Source organism: Eschscholzia californica, unplaced genomic scaffold (assembly GCF_041429995.1).
Source record: "Eschscholzia californica isolate CP2 unplaced genomic scaffold, dmEscCali1.0.p SCAF_1, whole genome shotgun sequence".
In the NCBI taxonomy this organism is placed as follows: Eukaryota; Viridiplantae; Streptophyta; class Magnoliopsida; order Ranunculales; family Papaveraceae; genus Eschscholzia; species Eschscholzia californica.
Window position 1 is genome coordinate 43,426,729 of NW_028238198.1, and position 26,500 is coordinate 43,453,228.

The 26,500-nt window shown below is 35.5% G+C and overlaps 2 protein-coding genes across 28 annotated transcripts; one reads left to right on the top strand and one right to left on the bottom strand.

Moving 5' to 3' along the window:
• Positions 1 to 982: 982 nt before the first annotated feature.
• LOC147567012 (Tetratricopeptide repeat (TPR)-like superfamily protein) lies at positions 983 to 7,435 on the bottom strand. Of its 24 annotated transcripts, none has more exons than XM_086653633.1 (8): positions 7,304 to 7,435; positions 4,712 to 4,958; positions 2,901 to 4,554; positions 2,574 to 2,653; positions 2,425 to 2,486; positions 2,233 to 2,286; positions 2,031 to 2,150; positions 983 to 1,116 (listed from the first exon to the last, which is right to left on the bottom strand). In XM_086653633.1, exon 3 carries the CDS (start codon positions 4,528 to 4,530, stop codon positions 3,220 to 3,222), a length of 1,311 nt encoding a protein of 436 aa, XP_086509759.1. In that variant the 5' UTR covers positions 4,531 to 4,554; positions 4,712 to 4,958; positions 7,304 to 7,435; the 3' UTR covers positions 983 to 1,116; positions 2,031 to 2,150; positions 2,233 to 2,286; positions 2,425 to 2,486; positions 2,574 to 2,653; positions 2,901 to 3,219. The 24 variants fall into 24 exon arrangements, with proteins under 24 accessions (XP_086509759.1, XP_086509767.1, XP_086509764.1 ...); XM_086653641.1 differs by lacking the exon at positions 2,233 to 2,286 and having other exon boundaries at positions 2,901 to 4,134; positions 4,374 to 4,554; positions 7,304 to 7,367; XM_086653638.1 differs by lacking the exon at positions 2,233 to 2,286 and having other exon boundaries at positions 2,574 to 4,134; positions 4,374 to 4,554.
• Positions 7,322 to 26,125, top strand: SEC6. Of its 4 annotated transcripts, none has more exons than XM_086653615.1 (26): positions 7,322 to 7,655; positions 7,853 to 8,017; positions 9,054 to 9,092; positions 10,256 to 10,344; positions 11,293 to 11,383; positions 11,602 to 11,691; positions 11,810 to 11,889; positions 13,905 to 13,997; positions 15,252 to 15,278; positions 16,421 to 16,528; positions 16,713 to 16,851; positions 17,003 to 17,047; positions 17,319 to 17,374; positions 17,688 to 17,796; positions 19,871 to 20,011; positions 20,105 to 20,284; positions 21,339 to 21,422; positions 21,506 to 21,592; positions 23,242 to 23,286; positions 23,503 to 23,581; positions 23,724 to 23,793; positions 24,143 to 24,230; positions 24,315 to 24,404; positions 24,702 to 24,818; positions 25,016 to 25,078; positions 25,762 to 26,125. In XM_086653615.1, exons 2-26 carry the CDS (start codon positions 7,889 to 7,891, stop codon positions 25,891 to 25,893), a joined length of 2,271 nt encoding a protein of 756 aa, XP_086509741.1. In that variant the 5' UTR covers positions 7,322 to 7,655; positions 7,853 to 7,888; the 3' UTR covers positions 25,894 to 26,125. The 4 variants fall into 4 exon arrangements, with proteins under 4 accessions (XP_086509741.1, XP_086509742.1, XP_086509739.1 ...); XM_086653616.1 differs by having other exon boundaries at positions 7,326 to 7,655; positions 7,823 to 8,017; XM_086653613.1 differs by having other exon boundaries at positions 7,326 to 7,655; positions 7,835 to 8,017.
• The last annotated feature ends 375 nt before the right edge of the window (positions 26,126 to 26,500 follow it).

Here is a 26,500-nt window from a genome sequence, read left to right on the forward strand (position 1 = left end):
AGTCTAGTCCGTCTATTTCATATGACTCATTATGCTTGAAAAAGGTTTCAAGGCGAACACATGAATATCTCAAATCACCATCATCTTGGGAGTTTAACTTTTTTAACTCAAACAAAAAACTAAATATTTCTTTGTATTTCTAGTTTGCTCGAATATGCTCTTAAATGAAGAAAGAGTATGGTCTAATATGTATATGTAATAATTAACTCTAAATGCTTCTTCAAGTGACATTGATGGATCTTCACACGTATTCTCGTCAAACTGTTTCTTTCCTGAATAATACGTTTTCCCCAAAATGTTGTTTCAACTCCCATTTTAATTGCAATCTCTTTAGCTTCAACCACGCCTTCTTCAAATCTCACTTCTCTGTAATCTTCAAGATAACGAATGAGTCTATTCAATTTCTCTAATGCAACATCAATATCCATATCTTCAGCTTGAAGTGTTTTGCTAACAGAGTTTACCGCAAACAATATATTATGCCAAATAACCATGCTCAAAAGGAGATCAAAATTTTCAAAGTCTTGTTTTAATATATTTTTGGTATCATAAATTGCTTTTGAATCATCACTTGTCTCCGCCAATTCTTCTAAAGCTTCTCGTAATTGTGGAGCTTGAAACCTAATGTCTTGGTGGCCCTTTTTACTTAACATTTTTTAAATAGGTTAAGCTTCTCGTAATCATAACTTGTCTCCACCAGTTTTTGAATCAACACTTTCTACTCTACTTTCACATAAATCAAACAAACTGTTGGGCCCACCATCTATTTAAAGATCATCAAATTTGGTGACCCTTTTTACTTAACATTTTTTTAAATGGGGCCCTTATAGTTGTGTTAGAGAGTTGGACTTCTTATATATTTCTTACAGATCTTAATGTCTCGGTGGCCCCTAAAAGCTGGTGGCCCGAAGCGACGCTTTGTTCGCTTTGGCCCAGGGCCACCCCTGGTCCACTCCTGCCAAAAGTTTAAACAAATGAGAGATTTGGAGAAAAAATTGAGAATTTTTTTAGTTTTCCTTTAGAAAGATGAAGTTATTGAAGAAGGTGAGGATAGAGAGAAACATGGAGGTGGTGTGGAAGAAGAGGGGTTAAAACAAGGCTTTAAATTTTTGGACTCTAAGGGCCTGTTATTCGTTTAGACATTTTTACTAGATTTTTTTTGTTCCGGACTTCCGGAGATCTCATAACTTCTAAGTGTTCTGGCACATAAATGTCCAAAACTTTAAAGGTTCAAAAACTTTAAAGTTTGAAACTTTTAAAAGTCCGGGACATTAAAGTTTTTAATCATTAAGTTCGGAAACCTTTTTATTAAAAACTTTGAAAATCAGGAGATTTTTTTTTATTAAAATCAAATTATATTATTTCAAATCTTAGCCGTCCAAACTAATGTTTGATATTACAATGAACGTTATATTATTATTTTAAGAGCTAAACTTGATTTTAGAATGAACGTTCAGGACGTTCCCATATTATTGGCTATAAACACATAGACGTCTTCGACTCGCGTAAAAAGAATTAAAAGTAAAAAAAAAATCAATTGCTTATATGAAAAAATATTTTATTTTATAAGAGGTGGATGCTATGGAGACAAACAAATTATATTAGGAGTTCGGGGGGGGGGGGGGGGGGGGGAGAGAGATTTGAGATAAGGAGAAATCAACAACATTAAAGAGATAAGAAAAAAAAACATTTTTAGGTACATCCAAAGTAGGAATTCAAAGATCCACCTGTTTAGGTGGATCTTTGAATTTGACTAATTTATGAGTAAATTTGTCTCGAAAAGTCCTTGGGCCAGATCTTTGATTAAAAGTTCTTAATTTTTCATAAAAAATGAATAACGCGTTCTTTTAAAATTCTTAAAAAATGATCTAAACCAATAACACGAAACTTTAAAGTTCTTAAATAAAGGTATGAACCAATAACACAAAACTTCGAAGCTCTTAAAAAAAGGCCGACACCAATAACGCCAAACTTCAAAAGTCTTAAAAACTTTGAAGATCTGTTAAAAGGTCTTAACGAATAACCCCCACTAAGAGAAAAGCTCTCCCACATTTTTCTTCGATCGAAATCGTCAGATTCCCCGCAACCAAAGGTATATTCGTGAAGCCGCAGCCTATATAGTTTCCCTGTACGCTGCAGTTCCCTGTAAGCTGCAAACAAGCTTCCATCAACAAACAAGGGAATCCATCCAAACATGAAACTTAGAGCCAGCAAAACACTTTCCAAACTAACCCAATATTTCAAATAGACTACAAAATGGAGAGAGGTCGTCTAGTACTCGAAGACCTGAAATAGAATGGCTTCTTAAAAATAGAGTTTCAAAGTTGAGTTTTCGTGGAATATAACTGAAATCGGTAAATGGGCTAATTGACATTGAATGGATACTAAAAGTAAGGGTTACAGTTACTTGTATAGTTGCATTACCATAAAAAGGTTAACTTCCCTCAACAACATTGATCTTTAGTGCACCAATTGAGTTACTATCACTGCAAATTCAAAACCGTCATGTCATATTAGAAAGCTGATTTTTCATGGGCATAATCTACCAAAACAAGCAAACTCCCATACAGTACCTTAAAATTTTAGACGAAAGTGACAGTACGAACAGGACACCACTGTTTTTCAACACATATTAGTAAGCTGTTCAGGCATCCTGTAACGAAACCAATTATAGACCATTAGACAGTAACGAGATCTACTCAAAAGAGTATGCTTGCACCCTGCCTGTCGGGCCATCATCTGAATGAACCAAGGGCTGACATATTGTGACAAGGAGCCCCTTCCGAAAACTCATCCCTCATATTCTGACCCCTCACAGGTAGTGTATATGACAAGAATAAGATAAAAGTCGGATAAAGTAAGAGCCAGACCAAATGGAGTTGTATGTACTAAGTTCTAACCTCAAGGGTTAAGCAATAACAACACTAGTTTGAGGTACTTCAATAACTCTTGGCTGCTCTTTGTATAATAAACGAGGTAAACAACGGAATGGTATGACGAGACAATCCTTTTTGACGATGCCAGTCCTGAACAGATTGTGAATCATGGAAGGTTATTTGGCACCATAACTTCTCTCTGACCATATACAACGTATTTCTCTCCTTAGAAGTGGGGTTCTTTACCCGACACTGCAGATTTTACTAGCACTTAATATCTCGATCTATCAGTGTAGTGTCAAAGTTGCACCTGAACATACAAAACTTTGCCAGGTATAAAAGCTCATTTGTGCACATTTAGATTATTTCTTACTGAAAGAAGGCCTTTCTTTCTGATTTCGTCATGCAACACAGAGATCTCTGATGCATTTTTCTGATTTTCATAACCTCTTATAAGTATATCATACACTGCTCGGTCTGGTTCAATGCCTCTTTTCAACATATCATCCAAAACCTGTCTTGCTTCAATCATAAGCCCTTTATTAACTAGACCCCAGATGAGGGAGCTAAAAGTGAATAAATCAGGATCGATACCCTCCTGAACCATTGCATTTTTAAGCCTAAATGCTTCGACTAAATTTCCTTGCTTGCAGAGCCCAATAATCCGTGAAGTGTATGGATACTTGTCAGGAATAAAACCTTTCCCCATCATCTCCTTAAAAACCATCTCAGCTTCACACAAAAGCCCTTCCTTGCATAGCCCATCTATGAGTGCAGTATATGTTATTTCATTTGCTTTTTCTGTGCAGAAATACTTTTTTGCTTCCTCTACGAGCCCATTTCTGCAGAGGCCATCAATTAGAGATGAAATTGTTACAACATCAAGATCAAACCCTTTAGCCAGCATTTCCTCATATACCCCCAAAGCTGCTTTCAGATCGCGCACTTTAAAATGACCATCTATAAGTGTTGTTAAAATCATCTTATCTGCACCCAATCCTCTCTTTTCCATCTCTTCCCGAATCTTTGTTGCTTTGTCCAATTGCCCTATGTTGCATAAGCCCCAAACTACTGCACCATAAGCAGCGACATCAAGCTTTATCCCTTGGAATTCCAGTTGGTTTAGATATTTAATTGCTGAATCAATATTCCCTTTCTTAAATTGACCATATATCATTGAAGTGTAGACGGCCAAATTGGGTTTAACTCCATTTTGTAACATATTCGAAAACAAACATTCTGCTCTTCCCAACATTCCCTGCTTACAAAACCCATCAATCAGTGTGTTATAAGTGATCACATTTGGGAAAAGTTTCAATTCCAACATTTTATTGTACAATTCAAACGCAAGTTCCATGTTCCCATCCTTGCAATGACCATCAATTAAGGTAGTAAATATAATCAAATTAGGAGATATACCAACATTATTCATGTCTTTGAAAAATGAGTAACTCATTTCCAAATTTCCCGATTTACTAAACATATTGATAAACGTACCATAAGTAACCACAGTCGGCTGGTAATACTTCCACATAAACCCCAAATACATAAAAGCTTCCTTTTCCATTTTGTGCTTACAAAACCCATTAATCAAACTGTTAAAAGTGATAACGTCGGGCTTATACTTCTCAATGAAAATCGAATTCATTAGCATCGAAGCTTCTACTAAATCCCCAACCTGGCAATACCCGTCGATTAGAGTGTTATAAGTAATGATGTCAGGTTGACAACGTATTCTTGGCATTGTCTCCAAGAAATTTTTAGCCGTTTCCATGTTTCCAACTTTACAGAAAAATCTAATAATTGAATTGCAAGATGAAAGATGAGGAAGATACCCTCTTGAGATCAAATCAAACAGGATTTTTATTGATAGATCACAGCAGTTCGAGGTACTAAGCTGGTGGATGAATGTGTTGCAGGTCCATGGATCACAGAACTTTTCGCTTCTCTGAAATGATTTTACTGTTCGCATTCGAGCAAAGAAGTATAAGGCTTTTCTTGTCATGGATTTCGATCGAGCCAATGCATCTTCTCCTTAGGATTAAGTTTAACTATAAATCGAAAAAATATGGTGTAAATGCTCTGCAAAAATGAAAATAGAAGTCTGATGTAAGATTTATACATATGAATTGCTACAATTTTACAGGCGGGAGCTTTTACAGTTGTTTCACCAATGATCAAGATTAAGACAACAAGAATGATTTGATAATAGTTCTTAATTAAACTATACTCTTTTATGCAAACAAAATATCAACTCTAAGCTACCTTACTACGAGGATTGCTCCCTCTTTATCAGAAAATAACAAATTCCTAAATAGAAACCCAAATCTAATCTAAATGAAAAAGTAATGCTAATAAGTAGAAATACAAGTCATAACATAAACTAATCTAATATATAAAATAAAAATCATAATATAGACCCATCAGGATATCCTAATCTGAAACAAAAGTATGGGTGTCGGCTTCATCAACGGTTTCATCATGGGGAAGGTTTATGACCCTTGCACTCAATTTACATCAGATATTCATGTGTATGCATAGAGATAAATTTTTTTTTGAAAATATAGAGATAAAATTAATTTACTTCTCTAACTAAAAAAGGAACTACCAGATACAAGAAAACCTATTATTTCATGACCATTCTCTCACGAAGAAGATCAGCTCTGTCACAAAAAAAATATATGTGTAGTACTCTGAAATTTTAAATCGTGCGATTTTGTATTTGCACATAAACATTTATTATATAAAACAGAAGGGAAAACGATGACTGGGACAAACATCCTTATTTAATTATGCATATTGTCTAGAAGCCCTTCTCAAAATTTAAAATATAGTCCTTCATAGAATTAAAGTTACCTATTTAAAAAACAATAATCCTTTCCTTATAGTCCTTCGTAGAAACAAAGTTACCTATTTAAAAAACAATAATCCTTTCCTTCTTAGAAATAAAATAACTAATTTAAGAAAAAAAGAGACAAAATAAATTTCAAGGGTTAAAAAAAGAAATTAAAATCTCTCTCTCTCAATAAAATAATAACTAATTTAAGAGAAAAGAAACAAAAAAGTATTACAAAAAAATAATAACTAATAAAAATCTCTCAATAAAATATAACAATAAATTTCGTAACATTTGATTGATACAAGTATCGTCCGTGCCCTAGGGCACGGGATATACCCTAGTAGTTTTCCAATTCTAGATACCATGAAGAGATTAAGAAAGGCAAAGGGGTTTCTGAAGAACCTAGTTTAAATAAATCAAAGGGAAGTGAAAAAAAAATCAGAAGATAGGAAATTTCTATTTGATGAGGATAATGATGATGATGAACTCATAGTTCTGAAACATTGTCAAAATCCAAAAATTAGGAAACATATTATTAGTATTAAGGAAATCAATAATATTAGCTCTGATGAAGAAGAAGAATAAGATAAATGGAGATGCAGTGGCGTGGATTTTAACTGGATACTATTGCCTCCTTGTTTTTGGAAAGGTTAAATCACATCTGATTATGTGGGGTCATCTACTTTATTTTCTCCTCCTATTTTGTATTCTGTTTAGTGGCCTTGTCGAGTTCTCTTTGTTTTTTGTCTAGTCTTGTTACCACTTGTTCTTCAACCGATAATATTAATGATCTGCGATGTCTCTTACTTGTCTCTTCTACCACTGATTTTAGCTTTTCGTTCTGAAATTTAAGAGTGTTTAATTTGTTATTAGCTAACTACAAGTGGAGTACTTAGTTAGCTAGAAATTTTAAGTAATCTCTTCATGTTTTATATTTTAAACTTAAGCATGTCTTTCACGTTTCATACGTTGTCAAAAGTAAGTTTTTCTTCGCATATCGCCTAGACGTATCATACACGTACGCCTAGACGTATCATACTCGTACTCATCCATATGGAAGAGAAACATCTGGATTTGAGTCAAGGAAAAAACGCCTAGACGTATCATACTCGTACTCATCCATATATAGCTCCCTTTTCTTTACTAATTACAGCATATCGGCTTTGATTTTATAATCGATTAACAGAAGTTTTGAACCATATTGGGTTTATTATGGGCCTCTAATATAAACATTAAGAACTTCAGAGGATAAGTTTGATTATTTCAAATACCTACAAACATAACCAAAATGCCACACTCAAGATTAACTCTGTATATAAAGTACTACTCAACCAATATAAAGCATCAATAATGGTGTTCTTTTAAGTTAAATTATCAGCTTTTGACTTCATACCTTAGACAAATTAATGAATCAAAATATCGTAAGAATCAATCATGCATTATCACAGATTCAATTCAACAATCAAATACAATTATAAAATTAATAATTCAATCAATCAATATTCACCAAGAACCTAATATGAATAGATGATTGTATAAAAAGAAATTCAAAACCAGAATATCGTAAGAGATGCGATAAAGGTAGTACCTTTACTACTTGATGAGCAAATAATCCCCAAAATGAAAACCCTAACAAGTAAGTTGAGTGGTAACCTCTGTCCCAGTCTCCCTCTTCCTTCGACTTCCAAAACCCCAAAGTAAAAAACCCTAACTAGGTAACCTACCGAAATCCTTTTCTCCACCCCCCAATTACATTTTAAACCCATACGTAGAACCGACCCGGATCGTTTCAACCCGACCCGAACGACCCGGATCTTCTGGTCATGTCTTATGTTCTTCGATTCAAGAGAGAGAAAATAACGAAACAAACCCAAATACAGACATTCAATATCAATTTAAGAGTGAACCCTAGAATTCGTGGCGACCAATCTAAAGAAGAGGTATGTCTTATTTCATTATCCAATTTAATCATAAACATTATTCATCTACACCTCATTTCTAGATTTCTAGGTTTTTTTTCCTGATCTACTTGATTTATGATTTATAAACATCTATAAATTGTCAGGATTCCACGTTTTTGTAAAAAATGATCTTGTAATTTTGGAAGGATATTGATTAGGTCGTCAATTGGGACTAGGTTGATAGTGAGATTGTTCTATAAAAGTTGTTCAAGATGATGGTTGAGGATCTTGGAATTGAAGCTAAAGAAGCTGCTGTCCGAGAAGTTGCTAAATTATTGCCTCTTCCCGAACTTTTAGCATCAATTTCTTCGATCAAGTCAGATTACATTACTAGACAACAGGTATCTCAAATTTCGCTCTTTCTGAATTGTGTTTTTTACCTAAAAACTACACATCTTGGGAAAGAAAAGTTAAACTTTGGCATGCAAATCAAACATTGCTCTAATTTTCCTTGTTCACAGTTCTAGTCTGAACTCTGGAAAGAGTTGGAACATCTGAGTCACTTAGGTTTTCATCACATTTAAAGGAACTAGTTTGCATTTTATGGAATAAGATTTGTTAACAACTATAAAGAAGAGTTAGCGTTTTCGGTGTGGGAGAAAATGGGTACTCTCAAGTCCCCTCGAAAAATAAGAATAACTTCGCATGAAACAAATTTTTCTAAGTTCATGAAGATACGAAGGCGAAGAAGGGGCATTAGTAACGGAGGGTCGATGAGAATAGCGTAGATGGTTTGAATGCTTACCTTGAAATAAGTTACAACTTCAGATGGGGTAGGATGGCATATTAGGTCCATAACTTTGATAGGTATAGGCCACCAGTTCGGTGTTCGATCAATCTCTTTGTGGCACAGACGATACAAGAGCGAGGGGTTATGATTTTAAAGCATATTATTTCCTCGGTCAGAATTGACAAGTCAATACCAATTTGATGTGATCCTAATAACAATATGAATACAGTTGCTGACAAATCTAGGCTGAGAGGACCCTGATAATATGTGATATTTGTGGGCAAGCATTTCAAGAAGATAAGGTTTGATGGTTTACCATGCATGTGTCAATTGGTGCGCATGAGAGGACCCTGATAATATGTGAAAATCTAGGCTGTTATTGTCATGATGTTTCTTATACTTTGTTATCATTCAGATTCACAAACCATATTTGTTCTCTGGCATGCACCGCCAGCGCCAAGCCCCCCACTATTATTTGTTGCATGCTAGTATGTATGCAGATTACACATGCCCACCATATATGCAGTAGGTGATGAAATGATCTTTCAGTTGGATCATAATAGTATAATATGTTGACTTCTGCTAATTGAAAGTTGTAGGTATCCTAATTTTGTGTACTGAATGTTGCTTCTTTTCCACGTTGTTAGGCTAATGATGCACAACTTAGTACGATGGTTGCAGAGCAGGTACAGATTTCTTGCATGTTAAAATACAGCTTCTAGTGTCGATAGAATCTAGTATTATTATTAGGGCGCTGCTATTGACATCTGACCTAATGGATCTATGCGGGCGGGTCTATTAGCAGGCGGCATTTTAGACTTTCTCTGCAAGCACGCGGTTGGAGAACAAGTGCCCGTTGACCTAATGTGAAGGGTAACACCATGAGATCGGTTGTTACCCTTTTGAATAAAATCGCGCCCAACCAGTTCATCTTCTTCTTAGCGCCCGTCATCTTCTTCCTCCTCCATTTCTCTTCTTTTTCTTACAATTTTTAGTAAGACCCCTGTTGTTCTTCGTTTTTAGTGAGTTTGCTCACCCTAAAATCTTAATTATTCTGACTAGACCAGTTCGGCTGCTTGTGATATGAAACGGACTATCTAGTCCGAATGATTATATATGTCTCGGACTGTCTTGTCCAAGACATATAGGCCAAGTACTGACCCCTCACCTTGATTTACAACTACTCGGACTCCTCCATTTTTTTCTTTTTCTTCTTCCTCAAAACTCCAACTTTTGAGATTTAAAACACAAGAATCGATACCATTAAAACCTTATAAATTGATACTAAAAACTCAAGAATGAATACGAAAAATAATCCAAGAACAAGAACGACAACCCCACCGTTTTTGTTCGGACTGGTTTGATTCGAGAATCCTCATAACTCCAGGATTGTCCCAACCGAAAGTTTCGTATCAACCCTAGTCCGAACAGAATTGTTGGGGTTGATCCGACAATCCTCAAGAACTTTCGGTGAGGATGGTCCGAAAGATCTTGATGGTTCTCGGATCACAGCAGTCCTTGAAATCCTCAAGAACAGAGAAGCTAGAGCGAGAAAGATAGAAGTTGGAGAGAGAGAGAACTGAAAGAGGAGATGGGTTGAAGAAAACCCACTGTCAAATCCGGGTGCCGAGAGAGTGCGGGTCAAATGAAATTGACCCCAGTCAAACCAAAATCAGCTTGCTAAGAGCCATTTTCCCGAATACCCATAGCAGCGCCTTTATTATTATTATTTTATTTTTTGGGTGTTATTTTTTCAAATTTCAGATTGTGAATCGAGGTTTTCAAGTTATAGGGCCAATTCAATCGAACTTTTCTATTCATCTCTAAGCGGACTGTTTCTTTTATACAGGTCGAACAGGCACGTTCTGGGCTAGAAGCACTTTCCTTATCTCAGAAGACTATAAACAATCTCCGTGAGAACTTTATTGGCATTGAAAAGTATGTCTTGTTATGTGGTTTAGTACAAGTATGGGTTATATATGTTTTGTTTCTTAATTTTTAAAGTTTCAGAATGATGCTTGTCTTTCTTGCTTTTGGATAATAGAGACATTCACTGTTTATAAATATGGTTTTCTGCTTCAAGGTGGTTTGATTTGAAAAATAAAGGTGTCACCTTAAGCCGATAAAGGGCGTACATTTTTGCAAGAAGAAACCACACAACGCACACATAAGAAAGAAAACATGACATAATTTGCTACTTATTACAATAATGTACATCACATTTAGTTTTAAGTGTTTTAAGAAATCAATGTTGTACATGTTGTAACTCCAAGTAATATAAAATAACACGCTAACACCAAAAAGCTAAATCAAAGTATTCCATGATATCTTGATGTCATTAGTAAATTTATACGCCTCAAGCTTCTTCCTGAAGTTTTACAAATCATTAATCTAGGGTATTCTATTATTTTTCTTACTTGTATCATTCGTGAGATGTTTCCACTATAGGCTTGCTGGTCTGTCACTTTTGTTAAAACTAAAAACCAAAATTTGCTCTATTTTGATATTTCTGTATGAGTTTAAAGTAAAAGTTCTTACAAGTTATATCTTAGACCAAAATATAAAAAAGAAAATCAGTTTTTTCCCAGAGTAAGAAGTGTATTCCTCGTACACACTAAGGCCTACCATGTAAGATGTGCGCCTCACATGTGAAACTTGCAAGTCTCACCTGCTTCCTTCAATGTTTCGGTTTTGAAGCAGAAACCCACCATTTCGCCTCAAGGCCTATGACTGTTTTTGTGACCTCGGGTACCAGCATAACCTAGATCAATTTCTGTTTGTTTCTTGTATCTTTTATGCATCTAGTTACTAGATTTGATGTGACTGAACTTTACCTATCTTTGTGGGTGTTATTGTATATGTTTATCTGACACTCTTATGTATCAGGCTATGTCAAGAATGTCAAACATTAATCGAGAATCATGATCAGATAAAGCTTTTGAGTAACGCGAGGAACAACCTTAACACAACTCTAAAGGTTTGAATAGTGAACTACTTATATTTAGTTCCTATTTCTATATTTATTTTCTTTCCTTTTCCGCTCTTCCTATATCTTTGCAGGTTTTGCTGAAATGAACAATCTTAGTTACATGTATTTGTTATATGATGAGTAATTACAGGATATCTTAAGTTATGGGTATTATTTTAGTCTTGGATGTTGGTTACTAGTTTAGCTAAACTTCCTGTTTTGCGTAGGATGTCGAAGGTATGATGTCCATTTCCGTTGAAGCAGCTGAAGCAAGAGACTCTCTGAGTGATGATAAAGAACTTATCAATACATACGAGGTGTCCATAAAGAACCTGAACTTCCTCGTTAACTTATCTTATGAAAGTTTTTTTTTCCTGAAACGTTAAACACTAGGTACATGTAACATTTTTGTTTTATTCACTTATATTGAGGTAGAGGTTAACAGCACTTGATGGAAAGAGGAGGTTCGCACTAGCAGCTGCATCATCTCATAAGGAAGAGGTGGGAAGACTGAGGTCAGAATGCTATTACTTTCACTTGTATCATTAATATACGTTGAGGTTAGATATTTTTTGATACAGAATTTACACTGCCCAGTAAATTTTGTGACCTTGACATTTCTCTCATGTACTTAAAAGAGTTCATTTTATTGTCAGAAATGAAACTAGGCCACTCTTTTATCCATTTTGAAGCTCTCTGAAAGAATAGAAATATACAGTATCTATTATTTGCTTCTCCTTCGTGTTTTGACCAGACATGTGTAGATAACCTTGTAATATCGACATGTTTCCATTGCTCAATCCATTTATTAGGCATAACTTCATGTTTCCATTGCTCAATCCATTCAGTGTCTCTGCAATCCCATGTGAGCACCAATAAGACCATTCTTAAGCCTGGTGCTAGTCTATCTATTATTTGCTTCTCCTTCGTGTTTTGACCAGACATGTGTAGATAACCTTGTAATATCAACATGTTTCCATTGCTCAATCCATTTATTAGGCACAACTTCATGTTTCCATTGCTCAATCCATTCAGTGACTCCGCAATCCCATGTGAGCACCAATAAGACCATTCTTAAGCCTGGTGCTAGTCTATCTAATATGTGAATGGGTCTGTGAATGTGAGGTCAAATGTTTCTAAAAGTTATAACTCGCTGTAGTTAGCCGTGTCATATTGTTTTTCATTTTGCGGACCCATGCCCAGGCCCAGCTAGTCGAAATAATCTATGGTCATTTCTTGTATCATTGACTTCTTATAGTTAAAACAAAAATGTTCATTGAGTTTCTAAATTGAAGTGGTAATTGTAGTTTCCCGCTTGTTTACACTGAAATGACCCACATAACTAAAATATTTTGGTTGTTAGAAACGTGTTCCACGGAGGTGTGTTCATTTCTAGGAATCAGATCCGTGTATTCCGTTAAAGTCCTACAAAGCGAAACTTTCTGTCCGGTTTAGTTAATAGGCCCAGATGTGCATGGAAATAAAATTGCAATCAAACAATGGGAAGTAGCAGAACTCACCTATTTTCATGGAACTGAAGGCACTATCTAACTCGATGAACAATATGTTTTGACCAAAACTTGGAAAAAAATAGCAAGAAAGTTAATAGTAATACAAAGTTAGTTCGACCAGAAATTTTTGAAGAAAAGGGAAATTAGAGCTGACTACATGTAAGACCTATGCACCTTAGTAGCTCTAGGTAAAGAATTGGAGAATAATCAAAATCTAAAACAAATCTAGAGAGCCAGATACACATGCCTTTTAGCTTGTAAGAATACTTGCACCTTTAGGAACTTAATGTTTTGATACTCTATCCATGTTTTACAGCAAGATTATATCCTTTTAATTGCTTTCTGTTTGATTACTGAATCAATAAATGATTTATTTTTGTTGTGACTGCTCACTACTCAGTAGTATATCAGTGACTGATTTACTTCATCTATTATAAATAAGTAAAAATGTTTCATTCTTTTAGGTGTTACTCCTAAGTCCTAACCAGCTAATAACTCTTGAGAGCAGAATCTCTTATGTGTTTCTTCATATTGCTGATACTGATTAGCCTCAATCTAAAGTAACACCCCTAGTTTTTGCATTATACACACAAGAAATGGTCTAGAGTATGATTTTACAGTTAGGAGGATGCTATATTCCTCAAGTAGATCAACCTCACAAAGATATGAAGAATTAGATAATGTTTGATCTCATGCATATTATTTGCTGAACTTATGTGAGTTTGTAAGTATTTCCACTCTAACGAAATATCTCCACGAAATATTTCGGTTTCTAGCAAGATCGAAATCTATAGGAAGCAGAAATTTAATACTTTGGTTCTTTGGTCCGAAAAACGTAGTCCCATTCTAGAGTAGGTTGTATATCTTGATCTTGTAAAAGAATTAACCATGCTCTTAAGTACACAATACACAATCTTTAGTTGTTTCTTTTCAACGGTGTATAGTCTGGCAAGCAAAGGTTGTCCAATGTCATATTGAATAGTTTTAATCGACTCGCCTCTTATTCTTGCCCATTTTAGAGAGTATTTTGAAGATGTAGATCGGTCTTGGGAGACATTCGAAAAGACATTGTGGGCCCACGTCGGCAACTATTATAAGCTTGCGAAAGAAAGGTATTCTTTTCATTGATGACATATTCACTATCAAGCATTTTGTTTATTTGTTTCAAGGTGGCACTGGCCTCGAGATATTCAATTCACATTTTTGGCATGCTTGATATTTAATCAAGTACCCAATTTGCATAGTAGCTCCTAAGGTGACTTGAGCATTGCTCCCTCCATACTTTCTGTTATGCGGAATGGTGTAAGTGGTTGTGGGGTAAGCATATCACAGATCAAATAATGTAAAATTCAAAAAATAAATAAAAGCAAAAAAACATTGTTAATCATTATATGTAAATATGTAGAGCATCACCAAGAGTCCAAGACACCAAGAAATAAAATAAGTAGTTTAAGCATATTAAAGTCCTGCAATAGTGTCGCTGCCAAATAATTGTCACAACGGGAGTTTGAACCTTCAATTATTAAGATTCAGACACTGACCTTCTAGCCCAATAGTTGTGCATACTCTCTAATGTCATGTCCTCGTGGAATCGATTCCTTGGACTACGGCTTAGCATCTTGAGACATCGCACGTAGTAATAGGTATAAATCCTTAAAACACAATCTAGGAATTAATCGTACTTTTTTTGGACAAGGACGAGAAAATTGTATCAATACTAAGTGGTAATTAGTAATTACAAAGTAGGAGTCAATCATACTTTAAAAGGCCTATCCCCTTTGTCAGTCTGGGTTGTTGAAATACACGTAAAGGTCTAGACCAAGTTCGATTTCAGCAACTAAATTAAGAAAATTAGGAGATTGCAAATGGGATAAAATACCTGGAACTAATGGGAGAAAATAAGGAAGTAAATAAAACTGAAGTGGCGAACACCTTCTTGGGTAGCTAAAGTAAAGAAAATTACTAGCACTGAGCATAAAATTTTCCAGATATTATTGACATCACACAGAATAAGTATTTTGAAGTCTTCATTCACACCAGAAATCCAGAATAAGTAATCACTCCATAACATGTGTTGTGCCAATAATAAATCTTTATCTTGAGCATATTCCAATTAGTAATTTTGTATATTCTAAAAACTTATAACGATGATTAGTGACTGCCATTCACCTTCTAAAAATTAATTTTTGTAATTGAAAACAAATTAGTGACTTCTTGAAAAACAAATAACAGCCTATAAATATTCTCTTTGTGCATGAAAATAATTTATTGCATAGGAGGAGGAAGTTCAGTTTGACATTTTTGTCTTGTTTGTTGTGTACTTCTGTTGGATGATTATTTATATGTACATTTTGCTCATTTTGTAGCCCGCAGACATTGGTGCGTGCCATTAGGTATGTTTTTAACTGTTTTTTACTATTAATGTGGTCCATGTCTCCATGATATGAATAAAAGTTGAATTTTTCTTCTTTACCTATTTTTCCTGTATTTTAAATTCATGCATTTGATAACTTTATAACACGATACTACATTCTTCTAATTCAAATCTTAGAATTGGTGTGACTTGTGAGTCTAAAGTTTATCACGTCCAACAAAATTTGGAATACTGCCTTAATTGAGAAGTGAAGAAGTTTGCACGCAAGTGGGTTTGCAGGAGGTCTTTTGCCTGGATGTTGAAAGAACAAAGATGGGAAGCAACAAAGAAAGACCAAAGATTAATGTTGAAGTTCTTGGGACTTGGGAGGGGACTATTACTCTTATTGGGTATTTGGTGGGAATACGGGAACCTTCTTGCACGGAAGATACTTGTTAAGAATGAATTATGTGGTTAAAAACATGTAGAATAGGAGGTATAGCAGAAGTATTGATGGATGTCTTTGCTAGCCATTATTTGAAGCATTTTGTTTCACCTATTTAGGGGTTAGGACATATCTTGGTGTCTATGAAAGGCTCAAATTAACGATTAGTGAGGAACTACCTCACTAACTCACTTGTGAACTCTATCAGAGATTAACTCAACCAACCCCAAATCCTAGCCGATTTGAGAGTCCAACTACATGAGCCTCACATATTGGAATTGCGAACTAAGAAGTAACGAATTCTTCCAAAGTTGTGCTTCCTTCAAATTTAAATAATAGGATCACGTTCTTGGTAAATTTCATCAGAAGTGCAAATGTAAAGCATAATCATTTTCAACCTATGATTTTGTTTGTCCTACTTTTCAGTATAATTACCTTTTAAGTAAAAGAAAAATGTGTCTGGAGGATGGATCAGAAATCTGAAACCTAGAGTTTAGGTTACGTCATCCTTTCTCGAACTTACTCAAATTAAGATAGCATGATTAGCTAAAGGTGAGTCCTTATTTGAACATTTTAATCATCAGATGTTAATGAGATATAGTTTGATACTTTGATGTCATTTAGTAATTAGTATTGGGTCGAACCATTGATTGGGTTTAGTAACGAGTATGTGGCAGGCATTTGAATTTTCTATAGCTTCAGTTTGATGCTTCTCCCCCTCTCCATTCTTTTGTCAGGGTAGTTGAAATGCAAGAAATCCTTGATCAACAGCTTGCTGAAGAAGCAGCAGAGGCTGAAGGAGCTGATGCCATGGCAACTGTTGCAAATCCTCGCAGAAATGCCAAGTAATTTGTTTGTAGTTATATTAATCTCTCAATGGAATTGGCCTGATGATGTATCTTTTAACCATCTTAGGTCCTTGTATAATGGTTAAAATGGTGATATACCCTTCATTTGTTGCACTTTTTTATATCCTCCAAGTACTTTTGTTGTTTAACATAATCCTGCTGTGTACATTGTAATCTGCAGAAAGACTACAAATGCAGTTGCTTCTTCAAGAAACCTAACCCAACAAAAGTTAAAGGCTCAGGGAAAAGGTTACAAGGATAAATGCTATGAGCAAATAAGGAAAACAGTTGAAGAACGGTTTAACAAGCTGTTGACTGAGGTATATCTCCAATAGCAACTTGCCACCTCTTATTACCCAATTGTTTGAAACTTTGAATTCATTCCATTCAAAAGGAAACGTTCCAACAAGAAAATCAGCTAGATTTCCATTGTAAATGTCCTATTTCCTTGATTTAACTTTCTGCATGCAGTTTGTTTTTGAGGATCTAAAAGCTGCTTTAGAGGAAGCTCGGACGGTATGGTTACAATTTTTCTCTTTCATTTTTTCCTTCTACACCACATGTTTTTTGTTCCTATTTAATGATCAGAACTCTTTTTCTGTGTTATTACTTCTAGTTGTTGTACATTGTGCAATGACATTGCATTTTGCAATCTATGTTTCCTTGCTTGTCACCACCACACACAGCAAAAACCTGATGATTTTAAACGTCTTTTAAAGGTTATCAATATAAGTTTCTCCGTGTATTTATTCACAACTCTAACTCAAAGTGTTGACATGGAATATAGATTGGAGAAGAGCTTGGAGATACTTATGACTATGTTGCTCCTTGTTTCCCTCCAAGGTTCGTCTGAAGTTAGTGGTTTCTTATTATTGATACCTTTAGGCTTTTTTAGATAAAGTAAAAGAAGAAATAAAGACTAGTACATCATAAGCTTTAGAACTCAATGTTTAAATCCTTTATAAAGATAATTAATTTTCAAAAAAAATAATTAATTTTCAAAATTTGGAATTCTCGGCCAAGTCTCTGTTATGGAGGAGGGTATTCGTTACGAAGTGCTATGCATATGACTTGTTGTCATGGTTACTCAGTGAGATATACATCATTGAGTCTTCACTGTTTATCTGTGTTTTGATCCATCTTTTGCACATTGCAGATATGAAATTTTCCAACTAATGGTTAATCTTTACACCGAGAGATTTATTCAAATGCTAAGGCTGCTCAGTGACAGGGCAAATGAGCTAACAAACATTGAAATACTAAAGGTATTTCACTCAATGTTAAGCTTTCTTCAAACAAAGATGTTTTTTTATTTGAAACATGTAGCTTATGATTAAGAAATACTTCATATGTTTATCATTATTTTGTGAATCGATAAAAATCATGGTCTGTTGTCTTAGTTGATATAATTTTGGAGGTTCCAATCTAAAATAGCATTGGTGCTTCGCAGAGGTCCATGACTCGCATGTAGATAGGGGTCGCCCTGATTTAGCTAGTGATAGAGTTGAATAGTACTAATAGGAAACAAGCTAGAACACATTTAAAACTAGAAATATAATCTGACCAATCAAGGAATTAAATTTCAAAATATTGCGGCCAAAATGACAGTAATATTTCCATTTCCGTTTACATGCCTTGGTTACCGAGATTTCATTACTTTCTCTTAACAATGCCTAATCAAGTATTTTATTTCGAATTATTTAGGCCGAAATGACCGAAATATTTCTATTTCCCGTGCCCACTGAAACCGAAATTTCATTCCTTGGATCAAATTGGAGGAGGCATGAGCTTTTAATATATAAGGAAAATTCCTTTAATCTGCACATGACCAGAATTTTTTCCCAATCATGTAGAATTAAAAAAAAATGCATTCTATAAAGTTACTTTGACTTCGTGTTACTTGTCCATATACAAGGAGGACTATTAGGTTCTAGAGTCTTCCAACGCATTCCACATTATTCTTTACTTCTATGCTGGGTTGATGGGAACTGGGAATTACTACAGACAAACGTCTGACGGCCTTCAATGGTGTCAGAAATCACTATTTGATCTTCATTGTGATGCATGATATTTGTTTATAAATTGCATGTGAAGAATCGTCATTTTATTTATTTCGCTACTCAAGAAACTATGTATGATACTGGAATCTAGAATGACTTACCCCACATTATCGCATCTGGTAGGTGTTATAGTCCACAACAGACCACAAGAAGGGGAAAAACAGACGCTGAAATGAACTAAAGTGTTTCTTTTCTTCTTGTGGGAAGCGATGGTGTTTGCGACTTTGGGTCAAAATCAAAAGATAAAACAAGAATTAATATTTAATGGGATGATTGTAAGAGAACCAAGAGGTTTAATGCTATATAGTTGCACATGGCCCTTTGGTCCAAGAATTATCCCATTTATTTTACAGGCAGTAAATAAAGTTTTATGTAGTAGATTGTATCTGTAATAGTAGTTTAATGGCCCTTGAGGTAGAAACTAGCCTTTAGCCAAGGCAAATATATTAACATGTTGATCCGTGGCAGTTATGACTTATGAGCATATTCCATCCTTATGATGTATCCAAGCCCGTTAATGTAATGTAAGATGTACTTAATGTAGTATCAAAAACAATGGAATATATTTGCATTGGGACATGGACGGTATTCAATAAAATGCCAATTGCTATTACTGCAGTGTTGTAAGAGGAAAATATGGTAGTAGACTGGTAGTTTTCTGGTAGACTATTTTTTGAATGGTCAGCATGCTTTAAAGGGTATAAATCCGGGACTCGAACCTGAAACCTAGAGGGTGGAAACCAACTTGGTAATCGCTCCAGCCAATGGTTGTTGACAATCTTGTGGTAGACTTTTAGTCTTGTATTAAACCTGTAAAATATAAATGAACAATTCGTGTTGCCAAAGCCAAATTGTTGAATTGATACAACTTCATAGTAATGGTGAGGAAGTTAGCAATAATGTTCATATATTAAGGTTTATATCCTAGAGCTACTTCTTTGCTTTACTTGTCCAATCCTTAGCTGCAAAATTCTCTAATGCCTATGCTACGTCCTCTCCTTGAACCAATCTAAAGTATAATCCTTGTTTCTGCTTCATATAAGCCCCTCGTACAGTATACCTTAGCACCAGCTCAAGTTTTAGCTCTTGATCAGTAGTTCTGGCAAACCACATTATTTTCTTACTTGCTAACTGATTTTGTAGCTTAAATGTTGATTGCAGTTACTTATTTTAAGTTTAAAAATATCATATCAATGAAATATTCAGTTGTTCGTCTCTCTTTTCTCTGTTTTCTCTTTCTCCTTATTTATGTTTGTATTTCTTGCTCTACTATAAGTAGGTTACTGGCTGGGTAGTTGAATTCCAAGAGAATTTGATAGCACTCGGTGTTGACGATTCTTTAGCTCAAGTTTGTTCCGAGAGTGGTTCCATGGATCCCCTAATGAACTCATATGTTGAACGAATGCAAGCTACAACTAGGGTAATATTACTATTCATGATTTTCTCGTGCAGCCACTGGTAAACTGAGAAGTGGTTCTCATGTTATTTTTTCATTTTAACTTTTCTATTATAGAAATGGTACACAAATATCCTGGAGGCTGACAAGGTCCAACCTCCAAAGAAAACTGAAGATGGAAAGCTTTATACCCCAGCTGCTGTGGACTTATTTAGGATCCTTGGGGAGCAAGTGCAGATTGTCCGTGATAATAGCACAGATCTCATGCTATATCGAATTGCTTTAGCTACTATTCAGGTAACTGATGCTTGGTCGTCGTGAAAATTTGATTATTTTCTATTAGGAACTTTCTAGTCTCTGTATAATCTCTTATCCCCTATGGGGTACTCATCACAAAAGCAAGACTTTTGCTAAAAATTGGGTACTACCATGATAGTTTGTTGCACCCCGATGAGATTCGGTGAAATAGTTTGACATAAACTTACCGTAGAGGATGGGTATACCTCAAAATAAATTCCGGGAGTCTTAATAGGCAGAAAAAGTTGATGGTGCTTGAATTTGATTTGGAGACTTCCCTATATAGTTGGTACCGGTCTCGGTCTCGGTCCGGCCGAAGGCCTAGACCGAGACGGACCGAGATTCTCGGCCGAGACAGCAAGTGTAGCTATTAGCTAATGGCCTATTACTAAGTAATATGTACTAAATTTATTGTTAGATTCTCGGCCGAGACAGCAAGTGTAGCTATTAGCTAATGGACTACTACTAAGTAATATGTACTAAATTTATTCTCGGCCGAGACAGCAAGAATTTTCAAAGTTTCTATAATGCATAAAACCTAAAAATTCTATATAGTATTATTGCTATTTATATTAGATTCATTGGGAATATAATAAGTAGTTAAGATTTACGAAGATAATAAATAGTAGTACACAATTAGGTTTAAGAGTTTCCAAAAATAAAAGTTTCAAATAATTAGAAATTGCTGCCTAGGTCTCGTGTTGCCTCGGCCGAGATATCCGAGAAACTCAGCCAAACCCTAACTCGGGGTCTCGGCCGAGTCTCGTCTCGAGAGGGGGCCGAGACCGAGACGAGACCCGAGATTCTCGGCCGTCTCGGCCGTGACCAACCACATCTGACTTCCACTTCTCTGATTTTCTGTGTATATGTTGCTGCACTGGAATTCGAAAGAAGTTCCTCATTTCGACAAAAAAAGTTATACTTCCACTGCTTCGTGTACACATCTAATCTAGTTCATCAGAAACGCAATGACCAGATGTAGACTTATTTTTGCGTCATTGTTCGTGAACGTTTTTAATGAACTCATTTTTTTTTCCACTTCTCCTTATTTCAGGTGATGATCGATTTTCAAACAGCTGAAAGGCAAAGGCTTGAAGAACCAGCTTCTGACATCGGTTTGGAGCCTTTATGTGCAATGGTCGGTTGATAATGAACTTGTAGCATATACATGCTTTTGTACTAGCAGATAATTTTCATATATGTCTGATAATGTCATGACAGATCAATAACAATCTCCGTTGCTATGATCTTGCAATGGAGCTCAGTAGCAGCACCATTGAAGCTCTTCCACATAATTATGCTGACCAGGTTTTTCCCTAATCAATATTATTCTTCCAAATTTTCTGAAGTTTAGTTACTGGTGTATGTTCATGATATCTCCTTATGTATGTTGAGTACTTGCATGTAGATCCGATTGATGAATTAAACTACTTATGTGTGTGGCAAGGACTTTTAGCTGCTTCTTCCTTGTTCCCTTTGGCTTAATTGTTTTAAAAATTAAATTGGTTATGTTGTTTCTCTTTTTTCGTTTGCGGAGAATTTTCATATGTAGACCAGTTGCGGAAAAATATAAATTATTTTGTAGAATAGTTATCAATTGCGTGGAATGCATCACTATCATCTATAGACAAGGTCCATCAACATTCGGTGGGTTTTAATTGCTGAAAAAACACTCAATGTGTTTCTACTGTCAACACTGTTGTGATTGAGGTTTATGACCTTTGAAGGACATTGTGCCCCCTTAAGTGAGTACTGGCAGTTTGGTTAAATGAGTGAAGGCTGATTTTGTGGGTGATACGAACTAATATTATTGAGGAACAATACTATTGAGGGGCATAACGCTAAAGTCACTCCATATTGGACCCAGTTTACTTTTCCTTGTTTCTCTGTTGAACTGTGCCTTCAGATTAAAAGTGTTATCACAACTCATCTTTATGTCCCACTAGTAATACTAGTTTATGGAGTTCTGTAATGTGTTAGCCATAGCCTAGGAGTTAGCTTTGGTATAGCATCCAGATATTTGGACTCAGTCCTAATGATGTAAAGTCTCAGAGACTGACGTGGATTTATATAATCTTATGGAGAAAATAACAAGTAAATTACAATAAAACCAATGGAGATGTTCGGCAATGGCCGGTCAAGCATCTATAGAAGTTTAGGGAGGCCAGGATTGGTGTACTGGCCTTTGGCTCTTAGGCACCTTCCAAGTCACGATCATTATTTTCGCTAAGGAAGTAAGTAATTGAAGTAATAAGCATAGAAGTTTAGAGCAACTAGGAGTCCCCGCCCAATGATGACGGTGCAATATTGCAGGGCCCATCCATGTACGCTCCAAATCAAGTACTGATGTAGCACCCGTCTCAGTACCAATCATTTCGCCCTTGATATAGGCTTTACCCAATCTTACTGGCCTACTTCCATGTGGTACAAAGTTTTCCGCGGCATAGGCAAGCCCTAGAATACCCCAGGCTTCTCCTGGTTCTCCATATTACCAATCTAGGCACCAAACCCACCCGAAAGGCCTAGCCGATCAGTAAGATGTGGTGTTACCTTATAAACCAAATCTGGAAGGTCTTTCTGACTTCTAAGCAACGTGGGACTAAGTGCCTTGCACATGCAGATTCTGTTTCACATAAGTGTAGACCAGACAAGAAGCGAAAAGAAGGATACAAATCACAAATGCATTGGACTTCACCAGGTTTGACATTTATTATGCATAGCTCAGAAATACTACACAAGTAGATGAGCTATAGCATATTTAGCAGCAGGATAACTGATCACGACATGATATTCTCTCTGCTGCTACAAACTGCAATTTTGTTGGAATTAAAACCTCTCTATATTGTTCACACTTTTATGGTTTATACGTGTATGGAATCAGTCCAACAGAAGCTTCATATATTTCAAGTGCAATTCTTGAGCTCATGTACTTGCGTTTTTTCTTGGTTTTGCTGCAGGTGAACTTTGAGGATACTTGCAAAGGCTTTCTTGAGGTTGCCAAGGTCTGTAAAGGGTTCCTTTCAGTCTCTTAAATTGCTAAAAGATTGTTGAGCGTTTAAGTTTATGGAAGTTGTGTTTGAGTAACCGAAAATTATTACCTTGATGAATTGTATGTGTTATGTTGAAGTATTAACTAATAGTCATGGGGTTATGCTTTTTTGAAAGTATTACCGGATATTCTCGTTCACATATTCTGAACATGTTTATTCTGGTGGCAGGAAGCTGTACGCCAAACTGTTCGTGTTATCTTTGAAGATCCAGGTGTGCTGGAATTACTCGCCAAGCTTTACCAGAAAGGTAATTTAATTCATATATATGTTTACCAATCAGCATAAAGATGTGCTATACATATTTTTGCTTTTCTGTATCGCAGTTACGTGTGAATTGAAGTCTAGTTTCCTTAGATTTTGAATGGAGTTTTGTTTTCCGTAAATTTCAGAGTGGTGTGAAGGCTTGGTTACTGAGTACCTAGTTGCAACATTTGGTGATTATTTTTCAGATGTGAAAATGTAAGTCTTTCGTCTGGTTATCGCCAAAAAAATTTTAATTGTTTGTGTTAATTATCTTCCATCCCTAAGCTTAATAAATGCATGTAGTGAAGTTGAATTGTGCAAGTTATGACCAGAATGCATAATTGAGAGGACCAAAAGATCATAGGTTTCCACCTCAGTAGAAAAAGGACCTGTCTTTAAACTTTTGTCAATTCGATGGCCTTCTGTTGTTGCTTCAATGGCCTTTAAATTGTATGCAGAGTTCTCTTTCAAAATAAGCTTAAAAATTTGCAGGTTATTCTTTTCTTGATTCACCTTTTCTATGGCAGTTCAGAAGCTTTGGGTTTTCATTTATTTCCCCTTTCAGGTACATTGAAGAGAGATCATTCAGGAGGTTCGTCGAAGCTTGTCTAGAAGAGACCATCGTTGTTTATGTTGACCATCTCCTTACACAGGTACTCATTTAGACATATACGTCATTAATATTTCTTTTGGAATTTTTATTTCTGAACCGTTTCTGTTTGATGAAAATTGAGCAGAAAAATTACATCAAAGAAGAAACAATTGAAAGAATGAGGCTTGACGAAGAGGTTCTCATGGATTTCTTTAGGGAGTATATCAATGTACCAGTAAGTTCACACACATAATCAAAGAAATAGAGTTTTAAAATCTCTCAGCTTGAAGTTTACCCTATACATTTAATTACTCTGTCAATTTGCATTTTCTGAGTGGTTTGAGTCCATGAACGATCCCAAAAGCAATAAATTCTAGACTCTAATCTAGCTTCTCCTGTATGAGATGGATCAGATTGAGGGCTAGTTGAATGATTTTAAAATCTACAGTTTCTATTTATATTGCAAAAACCGGATTCTTCTTTTATTATTAAAAAAATTCCTTGATCCTTTCTGTTTTTTTATTTGCAACAGAAAGTGGAAAACAGGGTGCAGATTCTTTGTGATCTAAGGGAACTTGCTTCAGCTGAAAGCCTGGACACCTTCACTCTCATTTATACAAATATTCTTGAACATCATCCTGACTGTCCTGTAAGTATAATTGTACCAACTGGTTTATAAATTTACCTGAGTATGTTATTAAAACCCTTTTTCCTATTAACATTGTAAACTTGGTAAACAATGGGATTAGTGCAATCACGATATATTGGATGGCCCCAGTTTAATTTTAATGTACATCTTTTATCTATCACTCTCGTTTCAATGTTTTCTGCTTTGTGCATGTGCAGCCTGAGGTCGTGGAGAAGCTTGTAGCTTTGCGTGAGGGTATACCAAGAAAAGATGCTAAAGAGGTATTTGATGTCATTAAGTTAAAGTTCATGTAATTTAGATTCAATCCCACAATAAAATACGGCCACTCGACTATATGTTTGTAGACTGAAGCTTGATTAACAAGTCCTCCACAACGCCTAGTTGACCACCTATTCCTTACCTTTTGAATTTTCGAGATTGGCACATAATAAAACAAATCTCGAATATTACACTTCAGGATGATAGATGTTGTCAACTAGGGAGTTCGTGGGCATCTTTTTCCTTATCAGTCCAGCCATTAATTATATTAGGCAGGTGGCTTAAAATCGCTAGAGAAATAACATTAGTTGCTCATCAGTTCCTAATATCCGAAAAGCTGCTTGTGGGATCCTCAGATCCAAAAAAATACAATTTCTTTTAAGTTTGTGTTGTTACGGTTGTGGATCTGAAGGCCACAAAGCAGAAGTAGGGTACGTTCTTTGATGAAAAAAATTCACACCGAACTATTACTACTTAAGGGCCTCTAGAAACGCTTTAATTGGACTCAATATTGGTAGACTGTGAGCAATCAACTCGATATTATGAGTTTAACGTGAATTTTTATTTTTTTGTTAAAGTCCTATCCGATAACATAATCACAGTTTGTCTATTCAAGAATTAACTTATAAACAACTTCGAAGAATAGGTATTTGTGGTTTTATACATGTACAATTTTTGTGAACAGGTAGTACAAGAGTGCAAAGAAATATATGAGAATTCGTTTATTGATGGGCATCCACCAAAGGCAGGTTTTGTGTTCCCAAAGGTTAAATTTCTTCAACATTCAAAAGGCTCCCTATGGAGGAAGCTCACTTAGGTTTGGTCGGATTTGAAAAAGAAAATGTTCCATTTTTGCACTATCGTCTAAAATCTATCTTTCTGCGTACATGGTTTTCTGTTGTGTGTTTGTATTTCTCTACCGAGGAACATGCAAATTATTTGTTATAAGATGCCCGGCATTTATATGTTTGTATTGGGACTGTTCATGATGGATTAGGACTATGTAGAGATCAATCTTAACCAAGTTTTAAATTGAATTTGATTAGATAGTGCTCTTTCTTTGCTCCAGATGGATATGCCGTGGGTCCTTACTTCGACACAGTTTAAATATTTTAGCTTCAGTCTTCAAATACTTTTTAAAACCGAAATCAAGTACAAGTCCAATAGAGAGAAGAATGATTTCCTTTGTTGGAGCTTGAGTGTACAATGGTACTCTTTGACTGTTTAACCAGGGTTTTAATCTAAGGAACAACCTAAGTTAAACATCAATAATGTTCTGAAACTTTCATAGCCAGAAGTAACAACCCAACTGAAAGGCTTGTTATTTTTCTGAAAGTTTTTGTGGCTCATCTAAGGTCTCAAGAACACTAAGTACGGCAGTTGGTTAATGACATTACCATTATAACTGAAAGAGAACATATAAA